Consider the following 17,398-nt stretch of genomic DNA (forward strand, 5'->3'; position numbering starts at 1 on the left):
TCTGGCATGTCTCATTGGTTCCTTTTCTCTTAACCATGCTATGTGGTCTGCTATAGCATCTGCTTCTTTAAGTTCTTCAAAGGTAGCAGCCTTGATTTCTTTTTTGTTGCAACATCTGTTTAACTTCTCTATTATCACAAGGTCCACAACACTGATACGATTATAGTCCTCCACCTCATCAGGGCTCGTCATAGCATCTAGCACATTGAATGTGACTTGATGGTCATTAACCTGCATGATTAATTCTCTTTTTAGCACATCAATTAGAGTATTCCCCGTGGCTAAGAAGGGTCTACCAAGAATAATTAGTACTTCTTTGTCTGTTGCAAAGTCTAATACAATGAAGTCTACTAGAAAGATAAATTTATCTACCTTCACCAAGACATCTTCAATCTTTCCTTCAGAATATACATGAGATCTATTAGCCAACTGTAAAGTTACTGTTGTTCGTCTGCATTCACACACTCTTAATTACTTGAACATTGATAACAACATGAGGTTGATGCTTGCCCGTAAATCACAAAGTGCTCTACCATTATACCCAATTCCGATAGAACATAGAATTGCAAAGCTTCTTGGATCCTTCAATTTTTGAGGGATTTTATTTTGGAGCATTTGACTGCTTTCTTGTGTTAGAGCAACATTTTCAAATTCTCCAAGTCTCATTTTCCTAACCAAAATACCCATTAAAAACTTTACATAATTTGGCATTTGTTCCAATGCTTCTACAAAATGAATGTTTATATACAATTGTTTCAGCACATCTAAGAATTTACTGAATTGCTTGTTTTGTTTCTACTTCTGAAATATTTGTGGGAAATGTGGTGGGTGCCTAAACTGTTGTGCTATAGCAAGTTGTGTAGGTTGCTTCTCTCATGATCTACTCTGGTTTGTTGCTGCTGGTGCTGCAACTTCTTCTTCAACATGCACTGAATCATTTCTTTCTACAGTTCCTATAGCTTGGCTACTCTCACTAGTATGTTGACAAATGGGTTGTTGTGGCTCTTCTTCAATTTGAGTTTCCTCTTTGGTCGGATCATGTTCCATTTTTCTTTTTGGCATACCAACAGGAATATCAACACCCTTTCCAGACCTTAAGTTGATCACCTTACAATATTCTTTTTCTTCACTCCTTCGATCTTTTGTGTTGTTAGGTAGACTGCCCTGAGGTCTGTTACTCAATGTTGTAGCAAGCTTTCCAATCTAATTTTCTAAATTTCTTAATGACACAACTTGACTTTGGTCAACTGCTTCATTTTTCAAAATATATTCTTTAAGTAAAGCTTCAAGGGAACTGAGCTAATCGTTGCTTGTGTTTCTTTGCCTTTGATTTGGCTAATAAAATCCTAGTGGTTGTGCAGGTCTATTCTGTCCACTGGATGCTGGAGCAGGTTGGTTTTGGTTACTCCATGAAAAGTTTGGGTGTTGTCTCTATTCAGGATTATAGGTGTTTGATTCCCAGGACAATTACCAAATAAATGTCGCTCTCCACAATAAACATAAGAGACTTTGGTAACTTGGTTAACAAATGTTAGAGCAATAGTCATAGCCTTTACCATATTTCTCAGTGAAGTTATTTGTGTTGATAGTGATGTAAATGTATCCATATTGTGTACTCTTACTTTTCCTCTTGCTGCAACTTGTTTAGTTGATGATCACTGATAATTGTTGTTAGCAATTCTCTCTAAAATTTTATAAGCTTCATTGTAAGATTTCAACAATAAAGTCCTGTTTGCTGAAGCATCCACCATCAATCTAGTGTTTGGGTTCAATCCATTGTAAAAAGATTCCATTTGTATGTAACAAGGAATGCCATGACGAGGGCATCTTTTGAGTAGTTCTTTAAATCTTTCTCATGCATCATACAAGTTTTTATCTTCAAGTTGATGGACAGATATGATCTCATTCCTCAACTTTGCATTCTTGGTTAATGGAAAGTATTTCATTAAGAATTTGTCATCCAAATCATTCCATGTAGTGATGAAGTCTCAAGGTAGAGAGTTCAACTAAGCCCGTGCTCGATGTCTTAAAGAATATGGAAAAAGTCTTAGTCTTAATGCGTCCTTTGATGCTCCAACAATTTTGAAAGCATCACTCACCTCCAACAACAGTTTAAGATGCAGATGAGAATCTTCTGATGGCAATCCATTGAATTGCCTCACTATTTGCAACATCCAAAACATCATTGGTTTAAGGTCAAAGTTGGCAGCTTGCACTTCAGGTCTAACTATTCCAGGATACATAACTTAAGGAGTTAACACGACATAGTCTCTAATGGCTCTATCTCTATCGTATGCCATATAGATAATGTTGTTATTTCCTGGTTGTCCCTGATTATTTTGCCTATTCTAACCTTCTTGACCATTGACTAGTTGTATTTGTCCATAAGGGTTCAAATTTCCCATTTCTTACAAATCATCCATTACTACAACAACGTTTGATTATCTTTGCTTTCTTCTTAATCTCCTTGCACTTCTTTCAATTTCTAGATCAAACTAAAATTCAATAGGCTCATAAAATGAGTAAATTTAAAATAAAATCAAAGATTAACGACGATAAGATTAATTTCACAAATCACAATGAAAATTGAATCCCCGACAACAGCGCCAAAAACTTGTTGCTCTAAATTCAAATTCGATCGGTGTCAATGTGCAAGTGTACAGAATAAGTAATATAATGATGAATAATCAAGATCATCTCCACACGGATTAATGTTATCAAAGTTACTACAACAATTTGTAACAGTGCGGTGGTTGTTCTAAATTAAAACAACAAAATTTATTAAACTAAATAACTAACTAAAGTATAAAATGCAATAAATAAAATTCTCACGTCAAACACAAGAGTAAAACCAATGAAAATAAAGTAGTCGAGTGATTAAACTCTCTAAATGGTTTTGACTCTTTCTTCAAATCTTAGGCTCGGTTGCTACAACATCTACTACAGCACTGGGCAGAATCCTTATGTATCCTCAGCTGTCGCTTGTTAGATGTCTTATATCCTTATGCAACTTAACAGTGACTAATTGTTATGCCAACATAAGATATAACATTGCACGCTCAGGTTTTATTTACCATACAAGGCGAATCTCTATGTCTAGTTCATTACAATTTTAGATTGAGCATGACCCTTTTGGAATCAGGTAAAACTCAACTCAAGAGCTTTAATATGTTCCACTAAGATAGACCCTTTTGTAACTCTTTCTTAGCTTGTATCATTAAATGGGTGTTAGCCGAAATAATGAATAAAAATAAGCTTTATCATAACAAAATGCTATAGTAAACTTGCAGCAACATATATAAATTCAGTCAAAAAACCATTAAGATTGTTTATCACTCAACCACAAATAAATTTACTTCATGGTTTGCAAAGAAAAATAAACAACAGAGTTTTAGCCTTCAAATACATCTTCATAAGTAAAGAGTAAACAAGAAAAAAAGCGAAGAATAAAAAAAAAACTAAGTTTTCTTATTGATCTCCACAAATTCTCCTTGTTCCAGCCCTTGGTTTAGATATTTGATTCTCTTTTTCTATTTTTTCTTTTCGGTTTTTGTTCTTGGTTGATGACCTCTCTCCTTTCTTTGTGTTTGTGCCACTTTTTATAGCTGAAAAATTAAGGTAATCGGAGGTCTAGAGTGTGTATCTCCCATATTAGGAAACTAAATATCACAATTTGTTAATTACTTTGGGTTAAATCTTTTCTGTCAATACTCCAGAAGTGCTACAATAATGGTTACAACATCTGCACTATTCTAGACTTGCTTCAATTCTTCTATAGCCATGCTCTTTTGTTCTTTTTTTTTTTTTTGCAAGCACCTTACAGCAGTGTCCAGTCCTTGAAATTGAGGACAATGTTTATATTAATTTTGGGGGTGGGAATATTTACTTTAATTTTTTTCTTAAAAAAAGAGAAAAAATAAAAAATAAAAAAATTGATACCTATGATGAATATATGATTGAAAATGAATATGGTTCATAGAAATAGATGAATATTGTCTTAATTTATACTTGATTCTTGTGTTAGTTTCGTCTTGATTGTGATTCTTTAAATATCTTGAACACGTAAATCGATTCTTTCATAATTTTGACTTGAGATTTGAGATTGATACAGTCTGAGTTGAGAATTTTAGATAGAGTAAATGATTGTTTACCTTGATTCTACATTACTTAAGTTTACCCAGGCAAATTTATGTCCGTGGATTGAAAGAAAAAAAGATGATGAGGTTAGTTTGGCCTACACTGTTTATTGTTCAATAAAAGGGCTGTTGATATTGAAGATTTTGAGAATGAGTTTTGATTGAATTGATTGCATTTTATAAAAGGAATCTACTATGAAATGAGGCTAACTATTAAATTAAAGTTAGAATTTGGCCAATATTTTTACTTTTCTTTGAGCTATATACTTCATGCAATTTTTTAGGCATTTTTTATTATGTTTGTGGGTGTCATTGTTAGACACCCTCACGAGACTATAACTCGTCCACTAGGGCCACCTAGGGGTTTAAAGGCTTGTTGCATATGCTAAATGCTAACTAAATCACCTACGAAAGTGGTTTAGTTAGGATTTTCTTTTCATAATTTTTATTTTAATTTTTTCTCGAGGACTAGCAAAATGTTAAGTTTGGGGGTATTTGATGTGCTAGTAATTTATATTTTATTTTTATGTTTTACTATCTTAATTTTATGTTAAATTTTATTTTATTATGTTAATTTGTATCTTAATTTTTATATTTTTCTATTTTAGATACATTTTAAGAATAAAGATGAATTAAATCAGAATATTCTATTAAGAAGAGTTTAAAAAAGAAAATAAGTGGAAGTTTAAGGAAAGTAATGGGAGATAAAATGAAAGAAAATAGAAGCAACCTAAGCCTAATTGTGGTTTACGTGAAGATGAGAAGAACTAGCATTGGAAATAATTTAATTAATAAGACAAACTATGTGAAGAATAAAGTAAACACTACTAAAAAAATGACTTTCACTGACACTTTGCTTCTGACACTTTAAAAAAAGTGTCAGTAGTTATTTAACTATGCACCATTTTTCGCTTTTAACAAATAAGTGTCATAAATTATTGATATTAGTGTGTTAGTATATTAAATATCAGAGATCACTGATACTAATGTATCAGTGATTAAAAAAAATAATTATAATTTGTTTTGATTTCAACTCGAACCTGGAACTTCTAAAACTCTAAAAGTTCTAGATATAGACCACAAACCACTTAACCATGTAGATTTAAGTTAAAGACATAATGTTATATAAAAACTTAACATATAAAAAACAAAACCCTAATTCCCCTTCTTTATTGTGCAAGAGAGCCCGCGCCGCAGCCGCCTAATTTCCCTTCCCTTGCTTGACTTCTTCTTCTCTATCGTGAAAGACGGAGAATGACCATGTTGTCGCTGCTACGAAACGCCCACACCCTCCCCGCCGCCGCTATCACTTCCGTTCCAACATACCGACGCTGCAGCTTCTAGCCGTTCTCCATTTGCTTTGTTTGCTGCCTCTGGTTTCGTTCTCCTTCCAGCTTCGTTTGGTGTCATCAACCGTACAAGGTAAAAAGCGTAATTCAATCTTCTTTTAGGCATGGGTAAGTGGCATTATAGGCACTGAAACTGCTGAGAGAAAAGTTTCATACTAGTACAGGCACTTTGCTCTCTTCAATCTTTGTACTTTTCATTTTTCCTTTGAATTTCATTTCTGGTTATTCAAAATTTTTAAGTTTCTTTTTTATTTCCACCCTTTACACAAACTCATCTCCAAATTTTTGGCCTTCTCCTTTTGGCCATTTTGCTTTCGGATTTTACACCAGTGGCAATGGCTTCAAGGTTGGAATATGGCTCATTGACAGCAGCAACCTAGCAAATAAAACAATTGTATGGATTGCTCGACGCGAAGACTCGTGGTCTCATCCGGTGCTGCTCTGCAATTCTCTGTAGATGGCAGCATAGTCCTACTTCGCAACTCCAATGGCGAAGTCCAATTGATAGCTGAACCTACTCAAAGAGTTGTGGCTGCTGCAATGCTTGATTCTGGTAACTTTGTTTTATTTTTTATTTTAAAAAATAAAAAGAAGATACTTTGATATTTATTTACATGAAGCAATAGCAACAAATTGAAAAAGGGGAGTTTTCTCCTTGTGAAACTAGGCTTGATTCAAGAGAGCCTTCTGACCTTCCACTTGGTAAGAATTAAGAAACCAAAAGAAAAAAAAAAACTCATTTTCATTCATTTCATTCCAATACCAAATTGAATTTTCTTTAATTTCTGGCTTTTGTTGGTCTTTGTAACGCAAGAATGTTCAATAATAATACTCAGGACATGTTGTGAAGGGGAAAAATAGAGGAGCAAGCTTATTTGCAACAAGCCCTCGAGCTTCAAAGTAGAAGATTAGTGGGGCTGCAACTTCTTGATGTTCAGAAGCATCATCCTTACAGGGCTCTTTCTACTGGCAGCCCAATTCCTTCCCCCACTCACTCTCCTAGTATTTTCTATCAAACATTTCTCTTTCCTCTGCTTCACAATAGCAGTACAGAACCTCTACTAGATAATAATCTTCATTTGTTTAATTTTTAATCAAACTAAAGAGACTAAGAGTTTCATTGATTTTTTTAACAGAGAATGGTTAAAGTCCTTGACCACACAAATGCATGTTTTACTTCTTAGTAGGATGATTATATTTGATTTGACAAGTGTTATTGCGCATGAATGCATGTACAAGTTTGCTAGAATTTGTGTTGAAATAAGATCAGAAAAAAACTTAGGAATGTAAGGTCTGATAGTTGAATTCCTAGAAAGCTGATTATTAGGATCAATAAATGTTGTCATACTGTCAAGGAGTTTGCATTGTTTCTTAACAAGCTCTTATTTCCACTATACATCAAATTTTTAATATCATCTTGTAACTATCTGGCTCTTTATAATATTGTATGTGTTTTCTTACTGGCCTTTACATGGGTAGGCTACTATGTATTAAGCATGTATGTGGTTGTTTTCTATATATATTATGTTCATATAAAAATAAATATTAGCCATGATAACAGAAGTAGAAAAAAGGTAGTGGGGCTTACTGTTGAAAGTTTTATGAATTTGTCTCCACCTCAGGCTTCCGAAATTGGGTTGTTAAGTGAAAATAATAAGGTTAATTGGTCTTTCTTTTATTTAGTTATTTATTTCTATCTTTTTCATGTTGAATCATTTATTTTGTGCAAATGTAAAAATCATAATAAAATTATTAAGTTTTTGTGTTGATTTTGGGAGTTGGTATGCAGGGATTGAATGGAGAAAAAAGAAAGAGAAATGATGATAGAGTGGTGGAGAAGTCAAGAGAAGTGATTCATGTGAGAACAAAAAAGGCAGAGTAATGGCCAGTCTATATGTGGGAATCTCTAAATTGGAAGCCTGGATGGTATGAAAAGGATAAGAGGCTTCTAATAATTTTTCTTAATTTTCAAGTGTTTCTACTAATTTTTATTATATTTTTATTATAATACTTTTCACAGGATGTTCTAGAAAGCACTTGTCATATATCTTTAATTCTTGTGACAGATTATATTTCTAGAGACAATTTGCAATGAGGGAAACATAATTGAAAGAAATATGCATCTTAAAATTTAGCAAAGCCCCTACCATGCTAAAGCATATGGCTACTTTCTAGAACTGCCAATGTCCTGTTTAAATTTTATTTTATTTATTTATTACGTAATATGGTGCACCAATTGCTGGTGTCGTGCATGCCTAATTTTAAAGCTGGATTACAATATAGTATATTTATTTATTTATAAAGCTTGAAAGACTTTCCTCATTGACTTTAATCTTGGCTATTACTTTAGCTTACTTTATATACTTTATTTATTTATTTAAAAGAGGGATTGACAAAATAGTGGATGAAACTATAACATTCATCTTTGTCTAATTATCTTTAAGCTAAAGTTGTAAAATATGGAAAGAATCCCTAAAAACATGCGCATGATAGATACATATTAATTTGATATAGCGAGTTAATAAATATGGATTGTCTTTATATACAGTTTTGAATTTACCTTTTTTTTTTTTAAAGATTGCACAGTTTCTTATAAATATTTCTCTAATTTATAGGAGGACTATCAGTTGCTGATCAATTAGAAGACATTCCAGCGATTTAGGATTGATCAAGATTAATTGTGAGTGGAATGTTTGCAAATTAATACATACGTTATTATTAATTTATAAGTTTTTCATATAAGAACAAAATACTGAGTTTACATGTATTATATTTATTTCTTGCATAAATTTGAATAAAATATTTGCTAGAGTAGTTCTATGAAATTGTGATACTCGTCAAACTGAATTCATGATTAATAATTTAGTCTTGGCATGCCATAGACGACCAAATCCATTGAATTAGATAAACAGACCTTACTTAAAATATTAAAATAAGCTTAAATTACCACTACATTGACAATGTGAAAGCGTTCGAAATAATTAGCGTTTGGTCGCTAGACTATTAAATTGGAAGAGTAATAATGCAGTTTCTAATATTTTATTTCAATATTGGTTGTAGATGCATATAATCCATTTTAGTTTTTAGAAATATAATTGTTGAGTCCAATATATTTTGTGTTGACTATTCATGGCCTCTAGTAGTTTTTATAGCTATGGTTAATATTGTTAAATATAAGTGTACTGGAAAAATTATTTCACTTTATAGGAATCCATTGATTTATAGGACTTGTTGATTACAGGAGCTGTAAGTGATTTTTCCAGAATTATGAATTTATTATTGGAGCTATAATTATAATAATTGATATTTTGGTGTACTAATTGATTTTATGTACTTGCAGATGAGGAAAAAATGAAGCCGCAGATTAATATTGAGTGACCTTGAGCTTTTTTTTTTTGTTGGATAATGTTTATTGAAACTAATTTAATAATTTGTTGTCAAAAACTTAGTTTGGTACTTATTATTTTTTTTCTCCAAACAGTGTAATTGAATTATGTTAATTTAAGTGATGAGTTTGATATATTTATTATGTGAATTGTTTTGCGAGATTTGGTATACGTAATAGGTTTTGAGTTTTTTTAATTGTAAAACAAATAAGAAAATATAATTAAAACAAAAATATCCTATTAACCAAAACTAGCATAACAACACTTGATTCTAAAGTACTGTAGTCACATAAATCATTGACATGTAAATTGTATCATTATATAGTAATACTATAGTGTTACTGTTTTGGCGATACTATAGTGACACGAATTACTGACATGTAAAATAATATTATTAAATACTAATACTATAGTGTCATTATTTTTGTGATACTATAATGACACGAATTACTGACACCAAAATCACTGACACTAAAAATTAGTGTCAGTGCGTTCTGGCTTAAGCATTATTGACACAATTAACAAGTGTCAGTAAAAGTGATTACTGACACTAAGTTGGTGTCAGTAAAACTCATTTTTGTAGTAGTGAAAAGAAAGCATTGATGTGATGGGCTTCGGCCAAATCTTTATTGACTTAATAATTGAACAAGTCACGTGCATGCATGAAATAAAAGAGGCGGCTTGACTTTTGTTTTTAATTATTTTCATATCAGGATTTAAAGGCCACAATTGAAGCATTATAAAAGGCATGAGTGGAAGCCACAATAGAGGAGAACAGACAACCGGAAGCCAAGAGAGAAGAACACAGGACCGAATTAAAAGAAGCATTAACAACCGCAACAGATCAGAGCAGGAGCTTACATTAATTCTTGAGTTTTTCTTTCTCTTTTCTCTATTATTTTGTTGAGTGTTTCCTATAATATTTATGAATTCTCTCTATATTTTCATGAACTAATTTATTTTATTAGGGTTACAATGTAGCCTAACTATGAAGATTTAATTCCATAAATCTAATTATTTCTATTTATTATTCCATGGTTGAGTGTTTATTGTTGTGCTTAATGCTTTTAAATATCGGACCAATATTTGATTGATTTGAGGATACATAATGAGACCGAAAGGAGATTTATGTGTCTTTACTATGCGTAATGGATGCCATGAATTGAACGAAAGACATAGATGTGCCAACATGATTCATGCAGTTTTATCTAAGAATCTCCATAAACCTTAATGAATCTTTGCATATTTAAATTCACATGGAGATATAGTCGGTTAATATGTGAAGGTATTTTTTATATTACTCGAGAAAATATATTGAATAGATTAGGAAAATTCACTGTCAACATGGGTAATAACCTTTAATAACATATATAGAGGATTAAATTGGATTGGTTATTGTGAAATCAGATATCCTAGTGTCTTAATCTCTTAGCTATTTCTATTACTGCCTGCATATTTATTTAATTTTTAGTTATTTTGTTTTGTTTAAATTTTTAATTTAAATCCGCCTATTCGATTGTTTAAATAAATTAGGGGTTAGAATAATTTCGGTACCTAATAGGATATACAATCTCTGTAGGACGATATTATACTCTTCATTATATTACTTGTGCTGACTAGTACACTTGCTAATTTACGCATCAGATTTGATCTACTTTTTCTTTTATAGATATTTAACATTTTAATTTTATTTTTTATCTTTATTATTCACCATTTATTTCTTATTTTATTTTTGTAGCATACTTGTCTTTTTGTTATTCAAAGGACACTGTACATTAGAGCTTGAGATTTTGAAGAATTGGGTTTAGATCAAATTGTTGACATTTTGTTAATTTTTGCTGTAAAAAAAAATGCACTACTATAATGTTGTTTGATTAATAATGTAAAATATTTTTGAATTATATCTTGCATTTTTTTAGTATGAATTCTATGAATTTGTTTAAGAGCTTCCAAATTTAATTTGAATATAAAATATATTATTTTAAAAATATAAAATTACTTTAAAAATATGTTAAAAAATAGTTGAAGATAACATTTATAACCTGTGGTTAAAAGCTTTAAGCAACAGACAATGACTTTCAACGAAACGCTTTACATGTTAAAACATACAACTTAAAGACAACATCTAATCAACAACATGTTGTGGCCTGTTATTGAGAGTGTTTACCAACATATATTAGACATTGTTAATATAATGGCACCACTTCCACCCAATAACAACACAAATCAATACATGATCATGCTTTCATAATTTTATCAATATAACACACAAAATCATTCAATTAAGCACATAAAATCATAAATAAAACCAAAAGTTCAAAGGATTATACATGCTTACCTACCTTCTAAATCAAAACTAAAAAACCGCTTTAACGAAAAATGAAAACACAATAAAAATATTCTCCTCTTCCTATCTAAAAAACCTCGGGGTTATTCTTCAGCTGTATTCTTTTCTTTGTTAGGCCTAGGGTTTTGAAAAAAGTATGTAAGAGGATATTTATAAAGCCGAACCTTTTAATATATTTACCCATTGAGGAATTTATTTATTATTTTCCTTATTTAAAAAGGTATTTCATAAATTGGTAAGTCAGATAAAAAAAGTAAAACAACCTTAAATATCATTGCCCTAAAATACTATATTCTATAAATTACATATATAAATAAAAAATAATGGTAACACTAAAAAGTAAATTAGGGGTGTTATAGTAAATACATCCTTGATTTAAATCCTAAACTTGAAAACGATTCTATATATATATATATATATATATAGTAAATACATCCTTGATTTAAATCCTAAACTTGAAAACGATTCTATATATATATATATATGTAAATGTTCCAATTCGAAATTGTAAAGTGCGAGAATGTCCGGAAAAATGCATAAACCGTGCAGTTTAAGCGATTCAAGTTGTAAGCCTTTAAAACTCTGCAGTTTTAAAGCTTTCCCGGACTTGTCCTATACTTTAAGATTCTGGATAAAAAAACTACTCCTATATATATATATATATATATTACTGAAAAGTTTTTAAATTTGAGAATAAAGTCAGGGATGATTTATGATGTCGTAAATCGATTTTTATAAGATTGTAAACTCATTTGCGACACTATAAATCGTTTCCAGATTTTAATCTCAGATATTAATTCTGGACCTAAAAATGACCCATACATATTACTGTATGTATATATAAACATACTTTTCTTTGTCACTCTCTTTTTCTCTCCTTTTAGCTTCAACTCATCTTGTTTTTGAAATCTCAATCTCCTTTTCAAGTCACTCTCATTTTTTTTAAAAAAATCTTACTTAATCGTTATACACTGGTCTTCAAGATAAATCATTATACATTGGTCTTCAAGATAAAGGTACAAGAGTAAAGTGGGATTTTCATTAAGTACAATAGAGAATCTATTCATATGACCATCATGAATAATATCTATATCAAATTGTTATGGTTGCCGCAAAAGAATATCCCCGCTTGCATTGGCACAACAAAAACCATAACGCCTAAAGAATTTGGCAAATGCCAGTTTCACCCATGCATTGAATGCAATACTAAAATTAGAATCACCAACATACAAATCTTTATTTTTACATAAATGTATTAAAAAATGAATAGTTTTGCATCTAAGGTTGAAAGTAAGGCATACCAACAACATGATTCCACCAAACAATAGCATAGTCAATGAATTCAACGATAGCCAACTTTGCCTTTGTCAATTCAGAGTAGTTGTTACAATTAAATACTAATTCTATTTTCTTCTCCTACTTTAAATAAAGTTGAAAATTCTAAATTTTCAACTAAACTAGTGTTGGCCACATTAATACAAATTTAGCTAATGCTAGCCACATTAATACAACTCCCACCATCAATAATCATGTTACATACCTTATTGGTGATATGATATCTATTACGAAAGATATTTCACGTTGTATGTATATAATAATTCTCTAATGAGGACACCTTTATTTCAAAAAAATAAGGATGCTATTATTAGTAAAATAAATATAGTATTAATTGTATTGAAATCTATATTTTTTTAAAATATTTTAGTGGCATCCTCAGATGTCTTCATTAGAAAGGGAATATATATAAATTGGTGAGGTTATCTTGAATTAAATTCTGGACTTAAAATTTTGACATGTATTTTATATCATTAACTTCAAGTAAGAGTTTTGCATCTAAGGTAGAAAGTAAGGCATACCAACAACATGATTCCACCAAAAAATAGCATAGTCATTGAATTCAACGATAGCCTACTTTACCTTTGTCAATTCAGAGTAGTTTGATAATTAAATACTAATTCCATCTTTTTCTCCTACTCTAAATAAAGTTGAAAATTCTAAATTTTCAACTAAACTGGTGCTAGCTGCATCAATACAAAATAAGCTAATGCTAGCCACATTAATACAACTCTCACCATCAATAATCATGCTACATACCTTATTGGTGATATAACATCGATTACAAAAGATATTTCACGTTGTATGTATATAATAATTCTCTAATGAGGACACCTTTATTTCAACAAAATAAGGATGCTATTATTAGTCAAAAAATATAGTATCAATTGCATTGAAATCTATACTTTTTTTAAATATTTTAGTGGCATCCTTAGATGTCTTCATTAGAAAGGGAATATATATAAATTGGTGGGTTATCTTGAATTAAATTCTGGACTTAAAATTTTGACATGTATTTTAGATCACTAACTTCAAGTAAGAGTTTTGCATCTAAGGTAGAAAGTAAAGCATACCAACAACATGATTCCACCAAACAATAGCATAGTCATTGAATTCAATTATAGCCAACTTTACCTTTGTCGATTCAGAGTAGTTGTGACTAAAGATGGCCGATGGGCCGGGCGGCACATGGCACGACATGGCACGAGCACGTTTCGGTGAGGCACAAGGCACGACACGCACCTGGGCCGTGCCGGGCCTTAAAGCACGGCACGATTAGAGATGGGCCAAAGCATAGCATGCGGAAAAACACGTAATAAGCACAGTTCATTGGTGGGCTAGCACGCAGCCGGTGAGCCATTAATAGCACGTGGGCCAAAATATATCTAAGTAAATTTTTTTAACAAAAAGTAAATATAAAATGTTATGAAATTAAAGTAAAATATCTTGAAATTAAATGTTTTAATATATTTTTTAGCATAGACTTTTAAAAATTAATTTAAATCATTAAATCTTAGTTTAAATAAATATTCTAATTTTTTATGTTTATAATTTATTAAATGAATAAGTAAATATCATGATTTTAATAAATAAAATTATAAATATCATAATTTTATTTATGATATTTATTAAATGAATAATGTTATTTATGATATTTATTTAATTATTTATTTATGTTTATAGTTTATTAAATGAATAAGTAAATATCATGATTTTAATAAATAAAATTATAAATATCATAAATTTATAAATTATAAATAAAAAATAAATTTTTTTATAAAATTAATAATAAAATATTTTTCATATGAAATATTTTTCATATTAATATTAAATCATAACTTAGTTAATATTTAATAGAGATACGTTTCATTTGTGAATGAAATATTTTTCATTTTTGAATGAAATATTTTTCATTTTATACACAAGAAAAAATTATGATAAATTAAAAATTAAATTTTCATTAAATGAAGTGAAGTTAAAGTACAATTATAATATTAGTAATTCAAATAAAATTAGGTATAATTTGCATCACTACAGTTAACAGTACATCCCAACTAGGTTGGCACCTACTGAACCATCTATCATTTGCAAATTTACAACCTTCTCACTAATAAAATTTGTTTCAAAAAGTTACAAGAAAAAAAAAGTCTCTAGTCTTTGGAAGTGGCTTCAATGTTCAGTACTCTTCATAATCTGGATCCACTTCATCTTGATCAACATTCAAACTCTCAATTTGTTTAATTAAAGCATTTTGCCAATCTTGTTGCACTCGGCGTTCAGCATCTTCCCAATCTTTCAAACACAACAAAGAGTCTAATGTCTCTGATGACAATCTTGACCGATGTTCATCTAGAATTCTGCTACTTGTACTCAAAGCTGATTCTGATGCTACAGTTGAAGCTAGGGGGTTAGTAGATCACGAGCCATAATGGATAATATAGGGAAAAAAGATGTCTTGCCCATCCAAAATTCTAAAATATCAAAATTTTGCAATTGTGAAGGAGTTGCTAAATCTTCAAGATTGGCAGAACAATATCTTTGCAATTCATTATGATTAGTATCAATACTAGAGGCAACACCCTTACCTTTGAGTAACAAAAGGTGAGCTGGATTTTTATAAGAAGTCGATGCTTGTTAATATGTATTGCTTGATCCGAATTTATTTCGATAAAAATTAAAAAGTTCATTCATAGAGGACATAATTGTATCAAAATTTGTATCAAGCTCGATTTGTAAATTTTCACTAATACCCTCAACTAAAAGTTTTGCACCAACTTCCTTGATTGTAGGATCCAACACAGCTGCAAAAATAAATAGGTGGGGAATATCTTTCCAATATTTTTGGAATTTTTCCTCCATGATATCACAAATATTTTTAAACATAATATTCTCTCTAAAAGTCTTAAAAGTATAACTTATATTATACAAGTGCATTAACACTCTACATGAAGTAGGCTCATAAACAGTAGAACATGCAAGAGTAGCATCATAAAATACCTTTAAAAAATCCATAAATTTAAATGCAACATTCCAATCATAATCAGTGATATGATAATCTTCATCATTCATTCTCTCATTGTAAAAACTAGAAATTGCTTCAGAATAGTTTTGACAAGAAAGCAACATTAAATACGTAGAATTCCAACGAACTTTCATGTCAAGGTTGAATTTTCTCCTTTTCAATCTAAAAATTTTCAACGTCTCCAAAAATTGTTGACGTCTTGAAGGTGCTCTAGTATATAAAATGGTTGTTCTAATTTTTTCTAAATAATGATTTATATGAGTCATACTAGCTTGAACAATTAAATTAATAATATGACACACACATCTCACATGAAAAAATTTTGAACCACGTGCAGGCATGAGAGTAGAAATATTCCGCAAAAACATATCAATTGCCGCTGTATTGGCAGATGCATTATCAAATGATATGCTAAACAATTTATCAGTAATCTCATATTCTCTTAAAACAGACATTATAACTGCATAAATTACTGAACCAGTGTGAGGATATTCTAATTCACGAAATGCAAGTAATTTTTTTTCCAACCTCCATTTACCATTAATCTCATGTATAGAGTGTGAAGTTACACAAAAATAACCAACCATATTAATACCAGTCCAACAATCAGAACAAATTGAAATAACACCATTAAAATTGATAAAAGTAATAATTAAAAGTTTTTTCATGTCATGAAAAATTTTAGTTAAATCACGTTTTAATGTATTTCTAGGCACTTTCTTAAGTTGAGGCTGAACATACCTTTGCAAAAAAATTTTTAGAAGTTCATCTTCTAAAAATGTTAAAGGTTGTTCTGCTGCAGCAATATACCGAGCCAATCCTTCTCGCATGTTCTGTTGTGAATATCTGAATGATGTTATACTGGAAGGTCCAGAACCATATTGTGAGAGTTGGGTTTGTGTTGGGTCTTGTGGCGCGTGTTTTGTCTGACAAGTTTCCATATGTCGTCTAAGATGTCCAGTTCCACCATTGCTTTTGGCACTTAAAGCATATTGACAATATTTGCACACTGCTTGATCCACCATTTCACCTTTTTTGTTTTGACGTTTTTCCAAAGTAAAACATGACCAAACAATTGATGTTCTTTGTCGTTTGGAGGTAGTAATAGGACCGGCAGTCGAAGAAGTAGAACCACTTTGACTTGCTTGAGAAGTAGGAGGCGATCGTTTAAGTGGGACAATAAATATATTACTTGGATCAAATTCTGGTGCAGCAATTTCTTCATTTGCAACTTCCTCCCCCTCTTCAACAAAATTAAAATTCTCATCTAACTCAAAATGAGAGTGAGACATTTTATATAATTAGTGTTTTGGTAAATAAAGGCGTCTGGAATGTATTTGTGCGGGTGAAAAAAGAAAAAAATTTATTCAGCAAGAGAATGGAGATTTGTGTATTAAATGGTGTTGAATGATGTTTTGCTTTTGTTTGAGATTTCAATAACAAAGGGAAGTTGCTGGAATTGTTGTTGTAATTGTAGCAAAGAAGATTGGGCAAGCAGAGACTAGAGATGACTGATGAGACAAGAGAGATAACGAGGAGATAGAGATTGAGAAGTGAGATGAATTCGTAAATAATTTAATCGTTTAAATAGAATAAAAAAGTAAACATATTAATGGTCAAAACTCAAAACGGGGCAAACACGCTGCAAACCTACAAGTCTACAACTCTGCAAGGCTGCAGCAAATTAAATAGTTGCATTTAATCATTCATTTGTCCATTGGAATTGTAAGGTGAGTAATTGATTTAATTTAGAATTTTTTTATTATTAAAAATCAGAAATAGTTAATTGTTGAGGGACCTGTTTATGGTACCGATTCTGTAAC

The 17,398-nt window shown here is 30.7% G+C and overlaps 1 protein-coding gene and 1 non-coding gene across 2 annotated transcripts; one reads left to right on the forward strand and one right to left on the reverse strand.

Annotated features, from left to right (window-relative positions):
* Positions 1-1,809: 1,809 nt before the first annotated feature.
* On the forward strand, positions 1,810-1,916 carry LOC112498716 (small nucleolar RNA R71). The gene has a single exon (XR_003066134.1). It is a non-coding gene; the product is annotated as a small nucleolar RNA R71 (small nucleolar RNA).
* Positions 1,917-14,485: 12,569 nt separating this feature from the next.
* On the reverse strand, positions 14,486-17,183 carry LOC127902993 (uncharacterized). The gene is made up of 2 exons (XM_052443393.1): positions 16,317-17,183; positions 14,486-14,941 (listed from the first exon to the last, which is right to left on the reverse strand). The coding sequence occupies exons 1-2, from the start codon at positions 16,865-16,867 to the stop codon at positions 14,914-14,916; spliced, it is 579 nt and encodes a 192-aa protein (XP_052299353.1). The 5' UTR covers positions 16,868-17,183; the 3' UTR covers positions 14,486-14,913.
* Between the last annotated feature and the right edge of the window lie 215 nt (positions 17,184-17,398).

Source organism: Citrus sinensis, chromosome 6 (genome assembly GCF_022201045.2).
Source record: "Citrus sinensis cultivar Valencia sweet orange chromosome 6, DVS_A1.0, whole genome shotgun sequence".
In the NCBI taxonomy this organism is placed as follows: Eukaryota; Viridiplantae; Streptophyta; class Magnoliopsida; order Sapindales; family Rutaceae; genus Citrus; species Citrus sinensis.